Source organism: Telopea speciosissima, chromosome 2 (genome assembly GCF_018873765.1).
Source record: "Telopea speciosissima isolate NSW1024214 ecotype Mountain lineage chromosome 2, Tspe_v1, whole genome shotgun sequence".
Taxonomy (NCBI): Eukaryota; Viridiplantae; Streptophyta; class Magnoliopsida; order Proteales; family Proteaceae; genus Telopea; species Telopea speciosissima.
In genome coordinates, this window is record NC_057917.1 from 27,617,019 (window position 1) to 27,637,478 (window position 20,460).

Here is a 20,460-nt window from a genome sequence, read left to right on the forward strand (position 1 = left end):
AACTAAAAGTTTTATTGGTAAGGTCTAAAAGAGCCAAGTGAATCGAAAAGAGTGAATGAAATCAACACTTTTCTCTAGTTAACTTCTTCATGAATTGCCTAAGGATCATTTTGGTATTCGTACTAGTAGAGGTGGGCCCACTTTACCCCATCTATTGTTTGTAAATTATTGTTTAATTCTCAATCTTAGATAGTGTTTGGTATGCATTATTGGAATGGTTTCCAAGTCGATTTCACATTCTTGAACAAATTGTTTTTATTGCCAAAAAATACGAAATCCACCTAAAATGCATTCCAAGAATGCATATCAAACACAACCTGCTAATGCCTATTGTTTAGTTTCTGGTCAAGATTTGCACAAATCTAGTATTCTTTTTAGCCCTAAAACCCCACTCCCCATTAAAATGAAGGCCTTCACTATTAGACTTTCAAAGAGATGTTGTTCATGGCAAGTATGTGGGTCTGACTATTGACTTTGGCAGATCAAAAAATGTTGTAACCAAGTATTGACCGATATAGAGATTTCCTCACAATGGAAATCTCTTATTCAGTATTTCCATTAGGTCTCCCATTAAGGCATGTGCTATCCATTAGGTCTCTCGTTCCTTATTAAAATCAATCTCTCTAAGGCATGTGTTATCACATGCGATGTCATTCTTGATCCTCAAGTATTCTATTAACGGCTAGGGCTGTAACTCTCTCTTGTATTTATATATTCTCTTATTGGAGATCAATCTCAATGAAGAAATAATATTCTCTAACATGGTATCTAGAGCCACAAGCTCCACCGAGCCTGAACAAAATTTTCTCAGCCCTAGCATTCTTTCTTCTCGCCATGGAGGGTGCCTTAGGGACGCAGAATATCTCTTCCCCTTCTATTACTCTCCCCCATGCCCACCACTTTGTACCTCTCAAACTCACACCCAAAAATTATTTATCTTGGCGCAAGCAGATCGTCGCCTATCTTAAGGGTAAGGGTCAACGGTTATTCTCCTTTCTTGATGGTTCCCATCCGTGCCCAGATGATGCCGATGCAGCTGCCCAATGGTCTGCTCAAGATTCCGCTATCACCAGTCTTCTTCTTGCTTCTCTATCCGATGAAGTTCACTCTTTAGTTCTTGATAAAGAAACCAGTTTCGACATCTGGACTGCCCTTCAGGATGCCTACGGTTTGGCCTCAATGACTCGTCTCATGTCTCTCAACATGAGTCTTCAAAATTTGCAGCAAGACCCTGATGAATCGAATTCGGCTTACCTGCAACATGCTAAACTCATTACCGATGAACTTGCTGCTGCTAGCAAACCTCTTACCCCTGCAGATTTCAACATTTATGTTCTTCGTTCTCTACGCTCCGATTTACATGACATGGTCTCTCCTATCCTTAATCGCTTGGACCCTCCATCATATGCTGACCTAAGTAGACTCCTCTTGAGTCATGAGAGAATCAAGGCTTTCCAGAAGCTTCGTTTAACTGAAGCCCCCATCACTGGATCTCAATCTCCTTCGGCCAACACTGTTCAACGGACCGATCAAGTCAACCCCTCTTCAAGTCGTGGTTAAGGCCGTGGCCGTGATGGCCATGGTGGTCATGGTGGCCGCAGTGGTTGTGGCGGCAGGTTCTATCCTACTATGCAACAAGGGGGACGATAATGTACCATCTGCCATCGGACAAATCACTTTGCCCAAACTTGCTTTTACAAACCACAAAATTATTCCCCTTACCCACAACCTTCCTTCAACCATTACCCTACCAATCCCCCCTCCGCCAATCTCTCCAACGTCCCACTACTTCCCACACCACCATATCCGCCCACTTACCCTAACCCCGATGCTATTACCTGGTACCCAGACACCGGTGCTACTCATCATATCCAATCCCTGTCATCGTATGATCAATATAGTGGTTCCGATCAACTTCATCTCGGCAATGGTAAGGGTCTCTCCATCTGTCACATTGGTACATCTATTCTTCCTTCTCTTTTTTCTTCTCGTTTATTTGATCTTAACAATATTCTCCATGTTCCTGATATTTCCAAGTCCTTGTTATCTGTTCAAAAATTTACTAGTGACAATGATATTTATTTTGAATTTCACCCTGGTTATTTTCTTGTTAAGGATCGCACCACCAAGAGAACTCTACTCTCTGGACCAAGTAAAGACGGGCTCTATACATTGATCCCCTTTACAACCTCTTCTCCTCATGTCCATGTTGTTGAACATACTTCCATCAACGGTTGGCACCATCGTCTAGGACATCTTCATGAAATTTACTAGTGACAATGTACACATGCAATGGACTTTTTATGGTATTTACCACCCGTTGTGAGGATGTGTACGTACACGAAACTTAGGATCTTCTATTACGACGACGTTGGTGAGTAGATAGAAAACTTGAACTTAATTTATGGATTGTTTCTTACATGGTTATCTTGAATGCCATTCATGCATTTTGTATGCTTCATTTGTTGACGTGTCATTCACTATCCATGTTATATTAGTTTAGATTCTTTATTAATTGATTGAGGTAGATGTGCTAGGATATGATCATGTTGAATGATAGTTGTTATGGTTTGATGCCTAAGATGGAATTGAGGTGGTTATTGAATATGTGATGAATGATGACTATGGTTAACAATTATGAGTTAATTAATGATAAGATGATTATGTGGTTATGTGACGAGTGTTGGTGATGGGATCCAAGTACCGTGAGTGGGTGCCGGATTTGGGATCGCCATGTGAGTGTCATGAGAGTGATTGTGTAGAGATGACTGTGTATGTGAGATAATTGTTACATTAGGGTGAGAATGAGTTTCTGACTGGCCGACCATTACTTCGGTATCACTCTCGCCTTGCTGTTGTACGTATGTGTGTAAGCTAGGGGATGAGAGATAGTTGAGCCATCCGTGTTATGGTACTATGGACTCGACCCCTAGTGTCACACCCCTATCCCACTAAGGAATATAATATAATAAAAGGGTGTAACTAGGATGACACATGTCATTCCAATAAGCTACTAGGATCACAGATGCAGTGTCCCAATCCACAGTCATAAACCAATATTAAAACATAATAATATCAGAGTGCGGAGAAAGAAAATATTTCATTCCATAAAGATCAAAATATAAGCGGAAGCATTTGTAATAGTAATTTTTTTTTTTTTTAACCCGAACTTCTCTAAGACCTGGGGCAGCCCCTAGATTTTATTAAAAACCAATGAAACAGAGTACAATGGGGGGGGGGGACAAATCCGCCTTACCCCAACCCCTGGCCAATAGGCTTACATCACTCATCTCGTCACCAAAAACACTAAACCCCAACCTAATTCCTTATTACAGGAAGTCCCAACTCATCTTCACGAACCAGTCTTCGTAAACCACACGGGAGAGGTTGATCCTCTCTAAAATACGAGTCACCCTTTGTGTCACAGGCAAAATTTGCAAGCTAGTCCGTAGCCCTGTTGCCTTCCCTGAAAGTGAACGACAATACCGGCTGAACTTCATCCACCAGCCTCAAAGTCTCTTGAAACCAGTACCACGCCCTCCAAGCCTCACACTTTCTGCTAGCCATACAGCGAATGACTGCAGCCGAGTCAGAGTCCACATACACCCCTTGGAGCCCCCTCCTACGACATAGGTCTAGGCAATCCCTTAAAGCTCTAATCTACGCTATGGTGTTAGTGCATTCCCCATAGAACCTAGCACAAGCTACCACCACTCCCCCCTCACCATTTCAGATAATAGCCCCTCCACCCCCCATTCCTGGGTTACCCTTACAAGCCCCATCAATGTTAAGTTTGAAGGAATTGAAAGGAGGACACCAATAGACTGGGAAGGGAGGCTTACCCACCGGCGGTTGATGTGAACGCCCAAAGAACTGCAGCACCATCGATTCCTGAAAAAAAGGAGTCTTACCACTGTCGATCAATGGTATATCACGAATCCACCCCCTCACCCCTTCCACTATCATTCTAGCAGACCGAGTTCTCTCCTCGTTTCTCCTATTATTCCTTTCTTTCCATAATTCCCAAACGATAAAATTTGGTACCAAGCCAGTAATAACACCGCATAGGCTTCTCTTGCTTGCATTTTGATGCCAAAATAATAATCTACTCCTCGCCTCTTGCCACGCAACATTTTCTACATGTAGCAATCGAGAGAAGAACTCCCAAACCTTTGACGCAGTCCCTCCCCACACCAAGCAATGAGAGATTGTTTCAACCTTAGGTGATCCACATCACCAACATTTCGAGGCCAAAGGGACTCCTAACCTTATAATAATGTCATCAGTAGGGATTCCACCACTTAATACCTGCCAAGTAAAGAAACCGATCTTGGTTGGGACTGCAGGGTGCCAAATCCACTTTGCAAACGGCCTTTCCATTGCCACTGGCCTAATAACTCTCCATGCTGCCTTAGTTGTAACACACCATTCTTCGCTTGAGTCCAAATGAGTCTGTCCTCCTCCTCAGATAACCACATCTTGCTGTTAAGCACACCATCTCGAACCTCCTGCGAGTCAATCTTTTGCAGCTCTCCTTGGTTCCATCCTCCTTCCCGGCTCCACACGTCCCTCACACGAAGCTCCAAATCAAGGTTAAGAGCACCATCTACTTGGTCCAGAAGCGGCCCAAAACCGGACCAGTTATCCAACCAAAATTTTATGTCACCCCTACCCACAAGCCATCTAGATTTGTTCAGCAGAAATTCCTTAAGGCCCACAGCCCGCCGCTATGAAATGGACCCTATCGCTCCAGGTGACGCTAGCACCACGTGTTGGTTCTTGAGGAATTTTGCTCTAAAAAAGGAAGACCACAAAGAATTCGTAGTAAGGGCTCTCCATAACCCTTTCATATGATGAGCACAACCCGTATCCTCCAACCGCCTCACCCAAAGGCCTCCTTCATCACAAGGTCGACACACCTCCCAGCTCACCCAGTGATGTCGATTACCCCAATATGATTCTCCCCACAAAAAGTTGGCGCAAATGCTATCAAACTTCTGAATAACGGCCCGAGGCATGTCCAAGGAAGTAATAACGTGGGTGGACAATGAGGACAGAACATGTTTGAGCAGCACCATTCTTCCACCTGAGGAGAGCAATTTCCCCTTCTACCCTGCTATTTTCCTTCGCATCCTTGCCAGGAAACCCTCAAAAAAATTGACCCGCAACCGCCCAGCATATACAGGTGCCCCCAGGTAGGTCAGAGAAAACCTTTTTCTTGAAAACCCAGTAATAGCCTCTACCATGCGACACCCTCTCTCTGATATTTTATCACCCACTACAAAGCAGCTCTTTGCTCTATCAACTAGTTGCCCATACACACCTTTATACCTTCCAATAAACCCAATAATTTGCTTCAGCGAACTCTTGAACCCCTTTGAGAAAATGATAGTGTCATCTGCAAACAGGCTGTGGGATATGCCAGGATAACCCCTTGGAACCTGGACATATTTAGCTCTTCCCTCCCTAAATAATAATCGCATCCCTCTACTCAGAACCTCTTGCGAGAGGGGATCTCCTTGTCTCACCCCTCTCGAAGATTTAAAGAAACCTGAGGGACCCCCATTCAACACCACTGAGAACCAACAGTTCTCGACAGTTTTCCTTATAAGATCAATCTAATCATCTACAAAACCAAACCTCTCCAGGACAGCATAGAGAAAGCTCCACTCCAGTTTGTCATATGCTTTTGGCATATCCAACTTAAGCACCACGTTGCCTCCACGAGCACTTTTATTGATGTCATATGCCACCTCTTGCACCAGAGCGATGTTATCATGAATACACCTACCCTGAACAAAAGCCCCTTGCTCCTCGGAAATAATATTAGGGAGAATAACAGCCAATTGCGAAGAGATAATCTTAGCAATAATTTTGTAAGCAAAATTACATAGGCTGATTGGGTGAAAATCAGAGATTACCTCCGGGTTCTCCTTCTTTGGTACAAGCACTAGATTTGCTGAGGTGTATCCCCTTGGCAGCAGCCCACCCACAAAGAAGTCTTCCACCACTCGCCATACATCCGTCCCAATTATCTCCCAACAGGATGTGAAGAAATAGCCTGAGAAGCCATCTGAACCGGGAGCACTATCCTTTGACAGGCCAAAAATCGCTGATTTCACTTCCTCAAACAAGGGGGACTTTAGAAGGAGCATATTGTCTTCATCTGTAACCAGCCTAGGGATAATGTCCAGGAGGTCATCAGCAGTCTCAACACCCTGAGCCGAGAATAATTCAAAAAAAAATTGAGCTGCCTCCATAGCTACACCCTCCTCACCATGAATCCACCCTCCATTTGCATCTTTAATTTTATCTACCCTTCCACGCCTTCTGCGCACATTGACTATGGCATGGAAAAACCTGGTGCTTCTCTCCCCTTCTTTGAGCCATCGCACCCTTGATTTTTGTCTCCAAAATATCTCTTCTTGAAGCAAGACATCATGGAGCTTACTCCTGGCACCCATCAACGCCCTCCTAGTGTCCTCACTAGGTGATTGCTTCGCTTCTATTTCAGCCCTAGCAGCCATGTCATCTGCTTCCCTTACATTTTGGTGGATGTTTCCAAAGACAGTTATGTTCTAGGTCTTTAGCCCGATCCTCAGAGCCTTCAATTTCAAGTAGAGAACTTGCAGAGGGGACCAAAAAATGTGCACTTCCCAACACTACCGCACGCATTCAGCAAAGCCCAGATGGGAAATCCACATCTGTTGAAACTTAAATGGGGACGAACGAAAGGCTGCCTGGACTGCAAAGTTCAACAAAATGGGTGAATGGTCCGAGCATTCCCGATTAAAGTGTTCCACCCGGTTAAGACCGAAAGAGATAAGCCAAGCACTGTTAAACAAAAATTGATCCAGCCTTGCAAGGATTTTCCCACCGCCCTCCTGATTATTGGACCATGTGAACACATTCCCTTGGTAACCACCATCCACCAGCCCAGCGTCATTGACAAACCTGCCAAAGCCCTCCATAGAGATAGGACACGCCTGCCTTCCACCCACCATCTCGCCGGGACTCAATATGGCGTTTGTAATAGTAGTTACAGTATGTTCAATCGACCAAATGATACATCATAGTTTAATAGTTATCCCAACTGACCATCATATAACTACTCAAAATATAAAGTATAACAACAAATGTTCATACAAGGGCTCAAAGCCCCAAAAGAATTAAAAAGGGAACAAGTCCCAGACATCAATATGCCCCGTAGGCATAATTATTGCAAAGACATCCATTGTCGTGTTCCTCAGTCACAGCATCTGGGTCCTCAGCACCAATATCATCATATCCCAAGGATTGAACCTCGAGTCCAGCAAAATAGCCATCACTTGCAGCAAAATCTAAAAGAATGTGCACAAAGGGGGTTAGCTCCACTGAGCCAGTGAGTGGATGGGCAATACACAAACAAGCAATTCACACACATAGTCCATGATGTATGTAAGTGTTAAGAAATTTTTCAGCTAACAAACAATTCTAAGTCAATGGTATATGCTACTATAACAACTCGGGAGACATCATGGGTCACTTATCTTATCGCCACAATGAAACCTCAGTTTTTACCAGGGGCCTGCGCTGGCCATAGCCCCAATACCACCCAGAGGCAGACCCCAATGATCAGTGGTCATCCCGGACCTTGCCTCTCTCCCCCACAGGCAGCAAAGAGCCCTGATCACCCAACACCTAAACCCCTATTGGTAAGGGTCGTAGCATAGGGAATGAGATCCTAACCACAGTTATACTACATGAAAACCTATAGTCCCGAGAGGTATTCTGGGTGCATGAACGTCCCATACCATCTAGCACCCGGGTACCAGTACTACATGGTGCATACAGATCATTATGGCATGCAATAGAAGTTTACATAATCCTGGGGTTCCGATGCCAGTCCTTCCCGGCACCATAACTCGATATAAAATGAAATATAATTCACCACAACATCACATCGATCAAGTAAGATAAGAATGCAAATATGCAATCATGCTTAGTAATGATGCAAATAGCATGCTAAATGTATAATTAATAGTAAGAAAACCCAAACAGTTACCCAAACCCACTCACCAATAGTTCGTGTAATGTTCGTTGTGTCTAGTAAAGATCGCTTTGGTACACGTTCCTCGTAGTAGTAAGATAACCTAGGGATGCGTGAACAAGGTGTTAGAGGGTGTAGGTGGGTCCCACAAGGAGCTCTCAAGAGTTGCCATTTGGTTCAGCATAAAGGAGTTTGAACAAATTCTCGAACGGAGGTACTTTTAGTGAATCCGTTGGTGAATCCATTCTTAGTTAAGAGAAGCAGAAGCTGCCTTATTTCAAATGGAGGCAGGCTGGGGGGTCCAGTCGAGGATCCGCTCAAGCTAAATATCCAGTTTTAACCATTTTATGTTGAATGGATTCTCGAACGGTGGCCCGATACTTAGGTTCGATCGTGAATCCGTTCAAGTTAAAATATTGATTCCTCAAGTTATTATTTTCCAACCTAAATCCTTATGTGTTATGATTTTTAGGACATAGAGAGGATCATCACAAGGTCCTTTAAGGTCACGATGACCTAACCTAAGCTTTGGCCTTAGGGATTCAAGGGTTGGATCCTTCTAAGATCGATTGCATAGGGTTAGGTTATGAGATCTTAGAACAGCAACTAGGGTTGCTTAATGAGAGTCTTTAGGTTGTAAAAAGGGGAGGGTAGAGTCCATTAGTGAACTCATAAACCTCTAAGGTCATACCTTGGGTTCAATTGGAACCCTAGGCAACAACCAGACCATGGGAGGGGCATTAGTTATTAATAAGGGAAGATGAGAGAGAAAAGGAATGAGATATCTTACCTTGGACAAGTTTGAAGCCAAGTAATGGCCCTCAAAGTGGCAATCCCTCTCCCCCACCTTCTTTCTCTCCTTCTTCTCTTTCTTTTCTTCTCTTCTTTCTTAAGCCTCCACGGTTTGGTTGGTGAGCAATGAATGGACCAATAAATGGCCTTCAAGCTATCTCTATAATAAGTGAACACTTAAGGCCTGTTTGGCTGGGTCCAAATTCTAAGAGTACCTTATTAAACACGTCCTAAGGCTTGTGGGCCCACTAACTTGGCCCACTAACACTAGGGAGGTTAAGGGTGGGGTCCACCATGTCAGGGAACATAGCCATCGTGTCCGGGATGCGGGCACGTGGGTCCCACATAGGAAAAATAGCACTCAAGCATCAGACAGTGTAAACGGATTCTCGGACGGACCCATCAACAGTGGGTTCGTTCGTGGATCCGTTCCTGCTAAAAAGGTTGAACATCAAAAGAAAAGTCTTCGGGCCTTGGCCTGCACTTCAAAGTCATAAAGGTGAAGATGCACAAGTATACTTAAGGTTAGTAACTTACCCCTCAACCGTCATGGTGTGTCCTCCGTGATCCCGAAGAGCTTCCTCACTTTGATGCTAACCTCATCGAGAGATGAAGTGTCGATATAACACGACACGGGGTGTGCCTTCCGGTACGCCACGCTCTTAGGACTTGTACTAGGAGGATAGTCGGTGAAGTCATCATCGACGAATTTCCCCCACTCCCAATTGAGGAACCTTTCCTCAAAGGAGAAACCCGTGTCAAAATCAATGATCTCGTGGCTGGACTTGACAACCATCGCAAACAGCTCACCGACATATATGGCAACACCATCTACACATCACAAGGATAATAATAAATAACCAGGGTCTCGGGTGTGGGTATAACATTCTCCCCACCTTACAAGAAATTCCTTGATGCCCCTTTACCTAGGAATTGTTCAAGATTTTGGAAAAATATCTTGAATATACATCCCCTACCAAAACAGATGATATGTTGGCATATTAAAAATGAGAATAATATTAAAATTTGGACAAATCTATGACTCCATCATTTGCCCTCCTTTTCAATTCCTCCTTCCATTTCCAGTTTTCCTCCCTATACCTATGTCTTTGAATTGAGAGACCCCAGTGGAAACAGGAACCTCCCGCTCATTAACTCCCTTTTCCCACTGAAGAATGTGTCTAGTATTCTCAAAGTTAAGCTCTCAACAGGCCTCAACATTCATACATTGTTCTGCCCATTTTCCAAAACTGGACAATTTTTAACCAAAATAACTGCATCTGTTTTAGCTAAAGGAGGAGATATTAACCTTTCAGTTGTCCTCCCACCACACCCTTCAATGTGGAATATCATTTCGAAACTGAAGATTCATCCTAGATTTAAATTATTTCTGTGGAAATGTCATCTAGATTGTCTCCAAACCAAGTGCTACCTTAATAGACTTTTGTCAATAGACAAAGTGTGTTGTGTAATGAATCTGAGGAATCATGTAAATTGGTATCAACTTGCCACGAAGACAAGTGGCCTTTCTTGGATTCTTCTTCTCCTGATGGTCTCACCATCACCCTGCCACCAACACCCCGCCATGCACATGCCTGTCCTTTCATAGCCCCCCTTTCCGCTCTCCCTCTGATCTGTCGTTCTCTCTTCCTAAGATTTTCTCCCCTTTTTTTCCTTTTTTTTTCTTTTTTTCTTCTCTCTCTCCTTCCTAGATTGGATTTAGTACATCTATGGGTTTGACAGTATTTATTTGGGGTGATTATACGCAAGCCATCCTTTACACCTTCCCTTATTTCCTCTTTTCTCATTCTTATTCTAGTTCATTCGCTCGCTTCGCTTTTCCTTCCAGTTTAACTTGTTGTTCTCACTGCAATATGGCTATTCATGTTGCTCTTCTCTTACCCTCTAGTTACCATCTCTTCTTTTCATCCTTAGTTGGTGACGTTTTTCTGTTCTTGTCGCGCTCGGTTGCACCGTGATCTCCCTTGGTTTAGGTACTTTGGATAGTTTTCTTTTTATGCTTGTTTCATCCCTATTGGTGACGTTATTTGGGCTCTTGTTGTGCCTTTGTGCTTGGATTTTTGAGTGTGGTGTATCTATTTTCTCTCACCGTGTGTTTTAAGTTTTTTTTCTCTGCTTAACTAGGTCCTTTTCTTTAGTTTCTCTTCAATCATGTCTTTGAAAGCTTCGGGTTCCCGATATGATTCCAACCATCGTCGTTCATCTTGACAGAGCTCTCGATTTTCTGACATCACCCTCCACACTATTCGATGTGGAAGACCAGATCCAAAGATGCCCTAACTAAAACTCAGCCTCGTCATTTTTATATAGACCGAACTTTTCATGGGTATTGTTCAGCGATAGCAACGCACACACACATGACGAAGAAGAAGAAAGAAGAAGAAACAGATTGAACACACTGAGTTAACGAGGTTCGGTTCCTTAGAGATGGAAACCTACTCCACAGGGTAATCCCTCACTCAACTTATTTTTCTGAGGGTGATTCATTATCCTTTCATAGAGCTTTGTACATCTTAGAAGATAAACACGTTTTGCTATTAGATAGGAAACCCAAACTGTCATGGATAATCCTAAGATTTCCTGCCGTGTTAGGAGACGTTGCTTGGGTTCCTTGTGCGCCAATCTCGCTAACACTCCCCCTCCAAGGTGGAACGAAAATGTCTTCTGAGTTCAGCTTGGAAAGCATCTCTTGAAACAATTTTTTTGGTAACGCCTTAGTAAACATGTCAGCAATCTGGTCTTCACTTGGGACATATGGCGTCTCAATAGTTTTGTTTTGAAACTTCTCCCGAATGAAATGGCAATCAACCTCTATGTGTTTGGTCCTTTCATGGAAGACCGGGTTCGAGGCAATATGTATAGCCGCCTGATTATCGTAGAACAACTTCATGGGGCTGTGTGATGTTATCAAACCAAGTTCTCGCAGTAGCAGTTGGAGCCAAACTAATTCACTTGTAGCAGAAGCCATTGCCCTGTACTCTGCCTCAGCACTTGAACGAGCCACAACACTCTGTTTTTTACTTTTCCAAGTAACAAGATTTCCTCCAACGAATGTGCAGAAACTAGTGGTAGACTTTCTGTCTGTAGGGCTTCCTGCCTAATCAGCATCAGCATAATCGATAATTTCATTGTGGCCATTCTTTTTCATCCAAATACTCCTTCCTAGACATGATTTCAAATACTGTAAGATCCGATCAATGAGATCCATATGACCTTCAGTAGGAGCGTGTATAAATTATCTTATGTAGCTGACAGCATATGTAATGTCAGGTCTAGTAATGGTCAAGTAGATCAACCACCCAACTAACCTTTGGAATCTACCATAATCAGATAAAGGTTTATCACTGCTGATGAATTTACTACTGTAATCCATCGGTGTATCTGCCGGCCTAGCACCCAACTTACCGGTCTCCTTCAACAAATCAAGAGTGTATTTTCTTTGAGACATAAACAACCCTTTGCTTGATTTGGCGACTTCGATTTCAAGAAAATAACGAAGTTTTCCTAAATCTTTAATATCAAATTTGTTGCTCAAATATTGTTTGAGAGATGTAATCCCCTGAAGATCATTACCTGTGATGACTATGTCATCAACATAAACAACAATCACCACTATTCCCTTGTCATTTCTCTTAAAAAATAGAGATGAATCGGACTCACCCCTTTTAAAACCGACTGCAACAAGAGCCGAACTCAACTTCCCATACTAGGCACGGGGAGATTGCTTAAGCCCATAAATTGCTTTATTTAGCTTACACACCATTCCAGCTTATTTTTCCAAGGCATGTCCGGGGGGAACGTCCATATACACTTCCTCCTCGAGATCCCCTTGTAAGAAGGAGTTTTTGACGTCCATTTGAAATAAAGGCCATCCATAATTGACGGCAAGAGACATCAAAATGCGGACAATGTTGATTTTAATCATAGGAGCAAAAGTCTCGTTATAATCTACTCCGTAGGTTTGGGTGTATCCTTTTGCCACTAACCTGGCCTTGTACCTTTCGATGGTACCATCACTTTTGTGTTTAATCTTATACACCCAATGACACCCAACAGGTCTTTTTCCATCAGGGAGAGAGACAATATCCCAGGTGTGATTTTTAGCAAGAGCTTTCAGCTCTTCATCCATTACTTTGACCCATATAGGTGAGGTCTTAGCTTCAGAAAAACTATTTGGTTCCTTATGGTCCTCAATGTTCGACAAGAAACCAAGAAATTTGGATGAAATATTGTCATAGCAAATGAAAGTCTGAATCGGATAGGTAATAGCATGATAGGTAGAGAAATCACGTAACCTCACAGATGTCATAGCAAATGAAAGTCTAAATTGGATAGGTAATAGCATGATAGGTAGAGAAATCACGTAACCTTACAGATGGTTGTGATATTCGAGTAGTTCTTCGAACTGGAGGAGGAACAACCAGAGGGAGAGTGGTGTCCCCACAAATGATAGGACTAGTATCATCATCATCATTTAGAGGTTGAGCAACAATCTCAGTAGGTAAATTCTGGTCACCATTTTCTGACACATTTTCTGGCTCATTCTGATCCACATTATCAACAATAGGTAATGGCGGGACAAATTCCATATTAAACTGATTGTAGTCATAGTTCTCCCCCTGAATTTGATCCCTCCTAGAAAAAAACATGTGAGTTTCAACAAATTCAACATCACGAGAGATAAACATCTTCCGATTAGTGGGATCATAACATTTGTAACCCTTTTTGACTGAGGAGTATCCTAAAAAAACACACTTGCGAGCACAAGGCTCAAATTTACTACCATGTTGGGAATGCACATAGCATATACTGCCAAAAACCCAAAGGTGAGATAATTAAATTGATAGACCAAGAAGGATTTCCATTGGAGATTTAAAACCCAAAATTTTACTGGGAAGACGGTTAATCAAGTAGCAACTGGTTAAAATTGCATCAGACCAGTAAGTGGTTGGGGCATTGGCATGAAAAAGCAGAGCACGTGTCACCTCTAGAAGATGACGATTTTTTCGCTCAGCAACCCCGTTCTGTTGTGGGGTTCCAACACACGACGTTTGATGAAGAATGCCATGTGTTTTGAGAAAATTAGTAAAAGGGCCATTGGTGTACTCTGTTCCATTATCAGTACGTAAAATCTTAACATGTGTAGCATACTGTGTGTGAATCATGTTGTAAAATTCTTGAAAAATAGCAAGCACTTCAGCCTTTGAAGTCAACAGATATAACCATGTGGTACAAGAATTATCATCTATAAATGTAATAAAATACTTAAATCCATCACGAGAGTCAATAGGAGCTCTCCCCCAGACGTCTGAATGAACAAGCTCAAAAGGGCTAGATGAAATACTAGTACTGGAACGAAAAGGCAATCTATGTTGCTTAGAGTAGTGACAAATTTCACAGTTACTAGAATCAATAGATAAAGAAGAATTCAAAGACTGCAACACAAGGTCAGGCGGATGCCCCAAATGCCACTGCCATAGCTGTCCTTTATTTTGCTAAGTTGCCAAAGCAGAACCTGGAAAATCAAGAACATATAGACCATTTTGATAACGACCTTCACCAATCTTCGTCTTTGTCAATCGGTCCTGAAAAATTACCTTGTTGCATGAAAAGATAACATCACAATCCATCTCAATGGTTAACTTGCTAACCGATAATAAATTACAAGACAGGGAAGGGACGAATAATCCTCCAACAGTCTTAGAAAATAAATCAATTTTTCCAACCCCTTTAACACGAACTTGGGTCCCATTAGCCACGGTGATTGGAGAGTGTGAATTCCCATCATTTAATTTGGATAACATATGAGAAGAGCAACACATGTGATGGGTGGCCCCACTATCCACAATAAAACCATAATTATTTAAAGATGTATTCAAATAAAAAATGTTACCAGAAATATGGGCTGAATTGCCAGATCCAGAAATTGAAGAGGTTGCACCACTATTTTGAGAAGCCAAATTCCCACTAGGCGTGAGAAGACTCTGAAGTTGGGTCGCCAGTTGGCTAAGCGACATTTGATGATCAGAAGTCATGGTTTGTGAAGCAATATTTGCTTCACTCTTGGAGTCCAAACCTTTATCTTTGTTGAAACGAAGGTGAGGATGAAGAATCTAGCAGCGGTCTTTTGAGTGCCCATCTCGACCACAATGCTCACAGTGATATCGTGAAGCACGGCTCTTTCCACCACATCCACGAACCAAAGCAGATTTATTCCCTTGAGAAGAAACAGTTGCATTAGCCATATTAATACTATTTTCAGAAGACTCACCAGGTTTGGATTGCATCACTCATTGTCGAGTTTGTTCACGGTGAATCGTGGCACAGATAGAGGTAAAGGATGGCAGACTGGAGCTCAAAAGAAGTTTCCTGCGTAAGTCCTCAAACTTTGGCCGAAGGCTAGCAAGAAGTTGGAATATGCGATCCTGTTCTTCCCGTTGCACATACACGTCAATGGAAGCCGCAGTAGGACGATATAAACGCAGTTCATCCCACTTGCGCTTTAAATTGCCAAGATGCTCAGTAAAGGTCTGTCCAGAAGATTGTTCCATGTGAGATATTTCTTGTTGAAGTTCAAAGACACGAGAAGCATTCTCTGCCTGCCCATACATACTATTTAAGGCATCCCATAGAGCCTTAGCAGTTTCAGAATATGCGAAGATTTCATAGATCTGAGGATCCATAGAGTTAAAGATCCAAGACATGACAGGATTATCGCTGGCTTGCCATTCAGCGAATTTGGTATCCTTCGGATCAAGAGGTTTGTTTGTGCCATTAATGTATCCAAGCTTGGATAGTCCCCCAAGCACAACCGTAATAGTACGAGCCCATGGAAAAAAATTTCTACCATTAAAAATCACCGAAGTGAGACGATTGTGAGTCTCGGGTGTAGAAGGCGTGAAAGGCTTAGTGCCTTCTGCCGTTGATGATGAACCTTCCATGAAACAGAAACACAATAGGAGAGGGAAGAGTAACGCATCAACATACAAAGACGATGAATGATACATCAACACTCGAGCAATACCATAGCTTTCCCAGAGAAGGACTGCTCTGATACCATGTTCAGCGATAGCAATGCATACACACACGACGAAGAAGAAGAAAGAAGAAGAAACAGATTGAACACACTGAGTTGATGTGGTTTGGTTCCTTAGAGATGGAAACCTACTCCACGGGGTAATCCCTCACTCAACTTATTTTTCTGAGGGTAATTCATTATCCTTTAATAGAGCTTTGTACATCTTAAAAGATAAACACGTTTTGCTATTAGATAGGAAACCCAAACTATCATGGATAATCCCAAGATTTCCTGCCGTGTTAGGAGACGTTGCTTGGGTTCCTTGTGCGCTAAGCTCGCTAACAGGTATGCCATTGGTTTTCCTAAACCTCCTTGTGAAGCGTTGTGTAACTTCGTTGGAAATTTGTGGGAGCCATATGGTGCCCTATCGGTCAAATGTTTTGATAAGGGTAGCTTTACCGTGGAATGTTGTCTTCCCTCTCAAAGAGCATCAATAATGGAACAAGCTCCTTAGTGGTTTAAAAAATATCTCTTACATCTTGTTCTTCACTCTGTGGATGACTCATATTATGTTTTTGAGAGGGACTCAATCCCGATCTGGATTCAACTCTATGAGATCCCATCTGATTGTTATAATGCTAGTTTTATTCATCAAGCTATCTTGGACATTAGTCGACCTTTGGAGTTCCAGCTTAATCCTATGGAGCTTGGTCTCCCTGTTACTTCGGCTAGAGTAAAGGTGATCTTCAATAAAATAAAAGCAGTTGTTATCTCTTCGTCAATTAAAGACGTTGGAGGACTTCCTCACGCTATCTGTATCCGATATGAATTGTAACTTTTTTGCTTTTGTTGTGGCAGAATCTCCCATGACATGACTCATTGTCCATACATTAGAGGTACTCCTAACCCTTAGCATCCTCCTCTCGCTTATTTCAATGACACTCTCACACACCCCTTAATGATCAACTTTGTTTCTGGCCTCATTGGACTTGGTGAGCCCTTTACAACTGTATCCATTTTGTCCTTTGGTATGGACATTTTTACCACTCCCCTATTCCCTGATAAGCCTGGACATGACTCTGAGAAAGTAGAGCCTGAAAAAACTATTGCTAGTTCTTCAATCAAGATGCCCTTTGATGTTAGAAGCTCCATGATCTTTGACTCGACCTTCTTACGGATATTGGAGGAAATTTTACTCTTCATGTACCATCTCTATTTTCGGTAGCTGAGGACCTCAACTGGTCATTCCTGGAACCACTAGTTGTGCCTGTTGCCTCTCTGACACAGACTGTTGTTTCGTGCCAAAGCTCCTTATTGGCCTCTTCCAGTTTTCAACATGATGCATCAAAATCAAGTATTCAAAGCTCGCTCCTTGTAGGATTGCACTTTTCTGAAACTGGCATTTCCTCTCAAGTCTTTGCATCCAGCGCCATCAATTCCATTCTATTTGTGGGGAACTCAAGTACCTTCCCATCTTCAAAGAAAAGAAAATTGTCTCTGCCTTCTTGGAATAACCCCCTAATGTTTGAGTTTGTCAACATTAAGAATGCCCTATCCCAATCCCTTCTTTCTTCATCTGATCTGCGGGCTCTGATAACCTTGCTTAAAGAATGGCTGGTTGATCTCTCCCCTTCTGAATTTGATGGTTTGGCAAACATTACTACTGCTTGCACCCCGCTTAGTGGCAATACTGTGCTTGTACCCTGCTTAGTGGCAATATTGTTAGTGACGCAGATGTGCTAAATCCAATCCAAGTAGTTCTCTCTCTTTTCCATTACTAGTCTAACATTTTTGAATTTTTTTTGTCTTCTTTATGCTTATGTTTCTTATGTTATCTATTACACTTTGCTGGTTTACTTTGAATCGGAAAGCTTATCATCGCAGTTTTTTTCCTCTTGAAGGTGATTTTTTGCTAATTTGATTATAATTCTGTTCACTTATCTTTTACTTTGTTATTTTAGTTCTATTCATAATCTCCTTTTAGTCATGATTATCTTTTCTTGGAATGTTTGAAATAACCCCTTCACCAAACAGTGCATCAATTTTCATGTTAAGAAGATCCAACCGGATTTTATCTTTCTATGTGAAACCAAATGTTTGGACCATGCAAATATTAGATTTAATTACCTAAAGTCTAATTTTAAAACCCTCTAATTTCATAATAGTGAGGGGTCTAAAGGCTTGAAAGGGGGGATGTGGATCCTTTCTTCCTCCCATGTTCGATCCTCGATCGTATTTTCACATCCATCCTTTATTGCTTTTAATGTTTGGGGGGAAGATGATGTTTGTTGGTGTATAATTTTCTTGTATGCTTCTCCCCATGCACCTGAAAGATTATTGGTATAGAATGCTTTAACTTCATTCATCCATACTCTATCTTGTATGTTCTTCATCATTGGTGATTTTAACAAGGTTATTTCACCCACTGAAAAATTAGGAAGTTCTACTCCCCCCCCCCCCCCCGCATCTCTCTTCTTTAGCCCTCTCTTCCTTAATCTCTGATTTTTGTCTTGAAGACATAAAACCTGCTGGCTCTTGCTATACTTGGTCAAATAGACAAAAACCAACAAAACTCATTAAAGAATGTTTTGACTGGGGTTTACCCTCACCATCCTAGATACTCAATTTTCCCAGACCCTCTCTTCATAAGCTCCCTTCAATTGGATCGGATCATAACCCGATCTACCTATGCACTTCTCCTCCCAAAAAATCTTACAAAAAAATATCCACTATCAATCTGCTTGGATTCACCATCCTGATTTCCCATACTTTTGTTCTAGTAAGTGGCAACTTGTGCAACCTAACAATCTCCAATCTAAGCTTTCTTCCCTTAGTAGATTACTTTCCCACTAGAACAAAAATATTTTTGGGATTGTTAACCAGCTGAAATCCAAAATTTTTTTTTATCAATATAGCACGATTGAAAACTCTGATCAGGATATTTGTAACCCTGAAGCTCTTTAGCTTCTTGCTTTTCAAATTAAATGGATCTCAGCCGCTGAAGAAACTTTCTGGTTCTAGAAATGTAGACATTCTTTCATTTCTGATGGTGACAGAAATACTAAATTCTACCACTCAATTTCCAAATTAAACATCAGAAAAAGAAGCATTTCTTTTGTACTTAATGATGATGGAGATCAGGTGATGACTTTAGGGGTATTGCAAGAATTTTCTCTCACCATCTTGGAAAGATTTTCCAAACCTCCCATCCTTTGGACACTGGGGTTGTTGAATGCCTCTTCCCCAATATAATCCAAAATGATAATTCCCTCACTTCTCTTCCAAGCTTAATTGAAATAAAAAAAATGTTGTTTTCTCTATTAGTGCCTTTAAAGCACCTGATCCTGATGGGTTTCAAGCTTGTTTTTATAATCAATTTCTGGGATAACATTTGGACAGACATTGTATCCTTTGTTCATTCTTTCTTCAATCACAGTTCCCTACCCTGGCTGTAATCACATTCTTATCTGTATGATTTCCAAAAAGGATAATGCTATCCTGGCTTCTGATTTCAGACCCATTAGTCTATGCAACGTTTTCTATAAAATTGTTGCAAAGATAATGGCTAATAGATTGAGACCCCTCCTCCCATCCTTCATTTCACCATTCCATGCTGCTTTCATTCCTGGGCGCCAAATAATTGATAACATTGTTGTTGCCCAAGAAATATTTTCTTACCTCAATCGATCAAAAGGGAAAGTCGGTTTTGCTGCAATCAAAATCGACATGTCTAAGGCATACGATAGGATTGAATGGATTCTTCTTGGAAATCTTTTCTGCTCTTTAGGATTCTCTGAGCACAGGATCTCCTTGATTAATACCCTCATCTCTTCTACTTCGTTTTCCTTCAAAATTGAGGGCAGCCCCTTTGATTTGATTAAGCCCTCTAGAGGCCTTCGACAGGGGTGCCCTCTTAGTCCTTATCTCTTTCTTCTAGCCATGGAAGTCCTTTCACGCATCTTAGATGCTTATAGAGATATTGGGCTCTTCAAGGGGGTCAAGATTGCTAGAAACTCTCCAGAAATCTCCCACCTTTTATTTGCAGTTGATACTTTTATTTTTTGCAGGGCCACTGAGGATGATTTCCTAACCATTAAATCAATTTTGGACCTCTTCATTGATATCGCAGGGAAAGAAATGAACTTTTTAAAAAGCAAAATTTTCTTTAGTAGGAATGTTAATGGTTTTCAAAGAAATCGCCTTTGCTCCCTTCTTAAAATGAAGGAGATGTCCCCTGATTCTCTTTATCTAGGGGCCAAACTATGCCATTCGCAATCCAAATGTAGAGACTTAAGATTTATTGTCAACAAGGTGAGATCTAAATTCTCTTCTTTGAGAGCAAACTTTCTTTCTTTTGCTAGTCGGAGAGTTTTAATCCAATATGTGTTAGCTTCTACACCATTTAACTTAATGTCTTTTTTTTTTTTAATTCCTCAAAAATTCTGTAAATCTTTGGACTCCATTTATCTTAGCTTTTGGAATAATGTCACAAGGACAAGAAAAAATGGCATCTCATTGGATGGGATAAAATCTGTCAACCTACCCTTTTTGAAGGTCTTGGCATAAGAAAATCATTCGTACACAATAAGGCTCTGATTCT

At 41.7% G+C, this 20,460-nt stretch overlaps 1 protein-coding gene across 1 annotated transcript; it reads left to right on the forward strand.

The window, feature by feature from the left end:
- Positions 1–834: 834 nt before the first annotated feature.
- LOC122650607 lies at positions 835–1,560 on the forward strand. Its single transcript, XM_043844008.1, has one exon. It carries the CDS (start codon positions 835–837, stop codon positions 1,558–1,560), a length of 726 nt encoding a protein of 241 aa, XP_043699943.1.
- The last annotated feature ends 18,900 nt before the right edge of the window (positions 1,561–20,460 follow it).

Excerpts from the sequence above, each read along its gene's own strand:
- LOC122650607 (XM_043844008.1), top strand. The coding sequence starts at position 835 with ATGGAGGGTGCCTTAGGGACGCAGAATATCTCTTCCCCTTCTATTACT.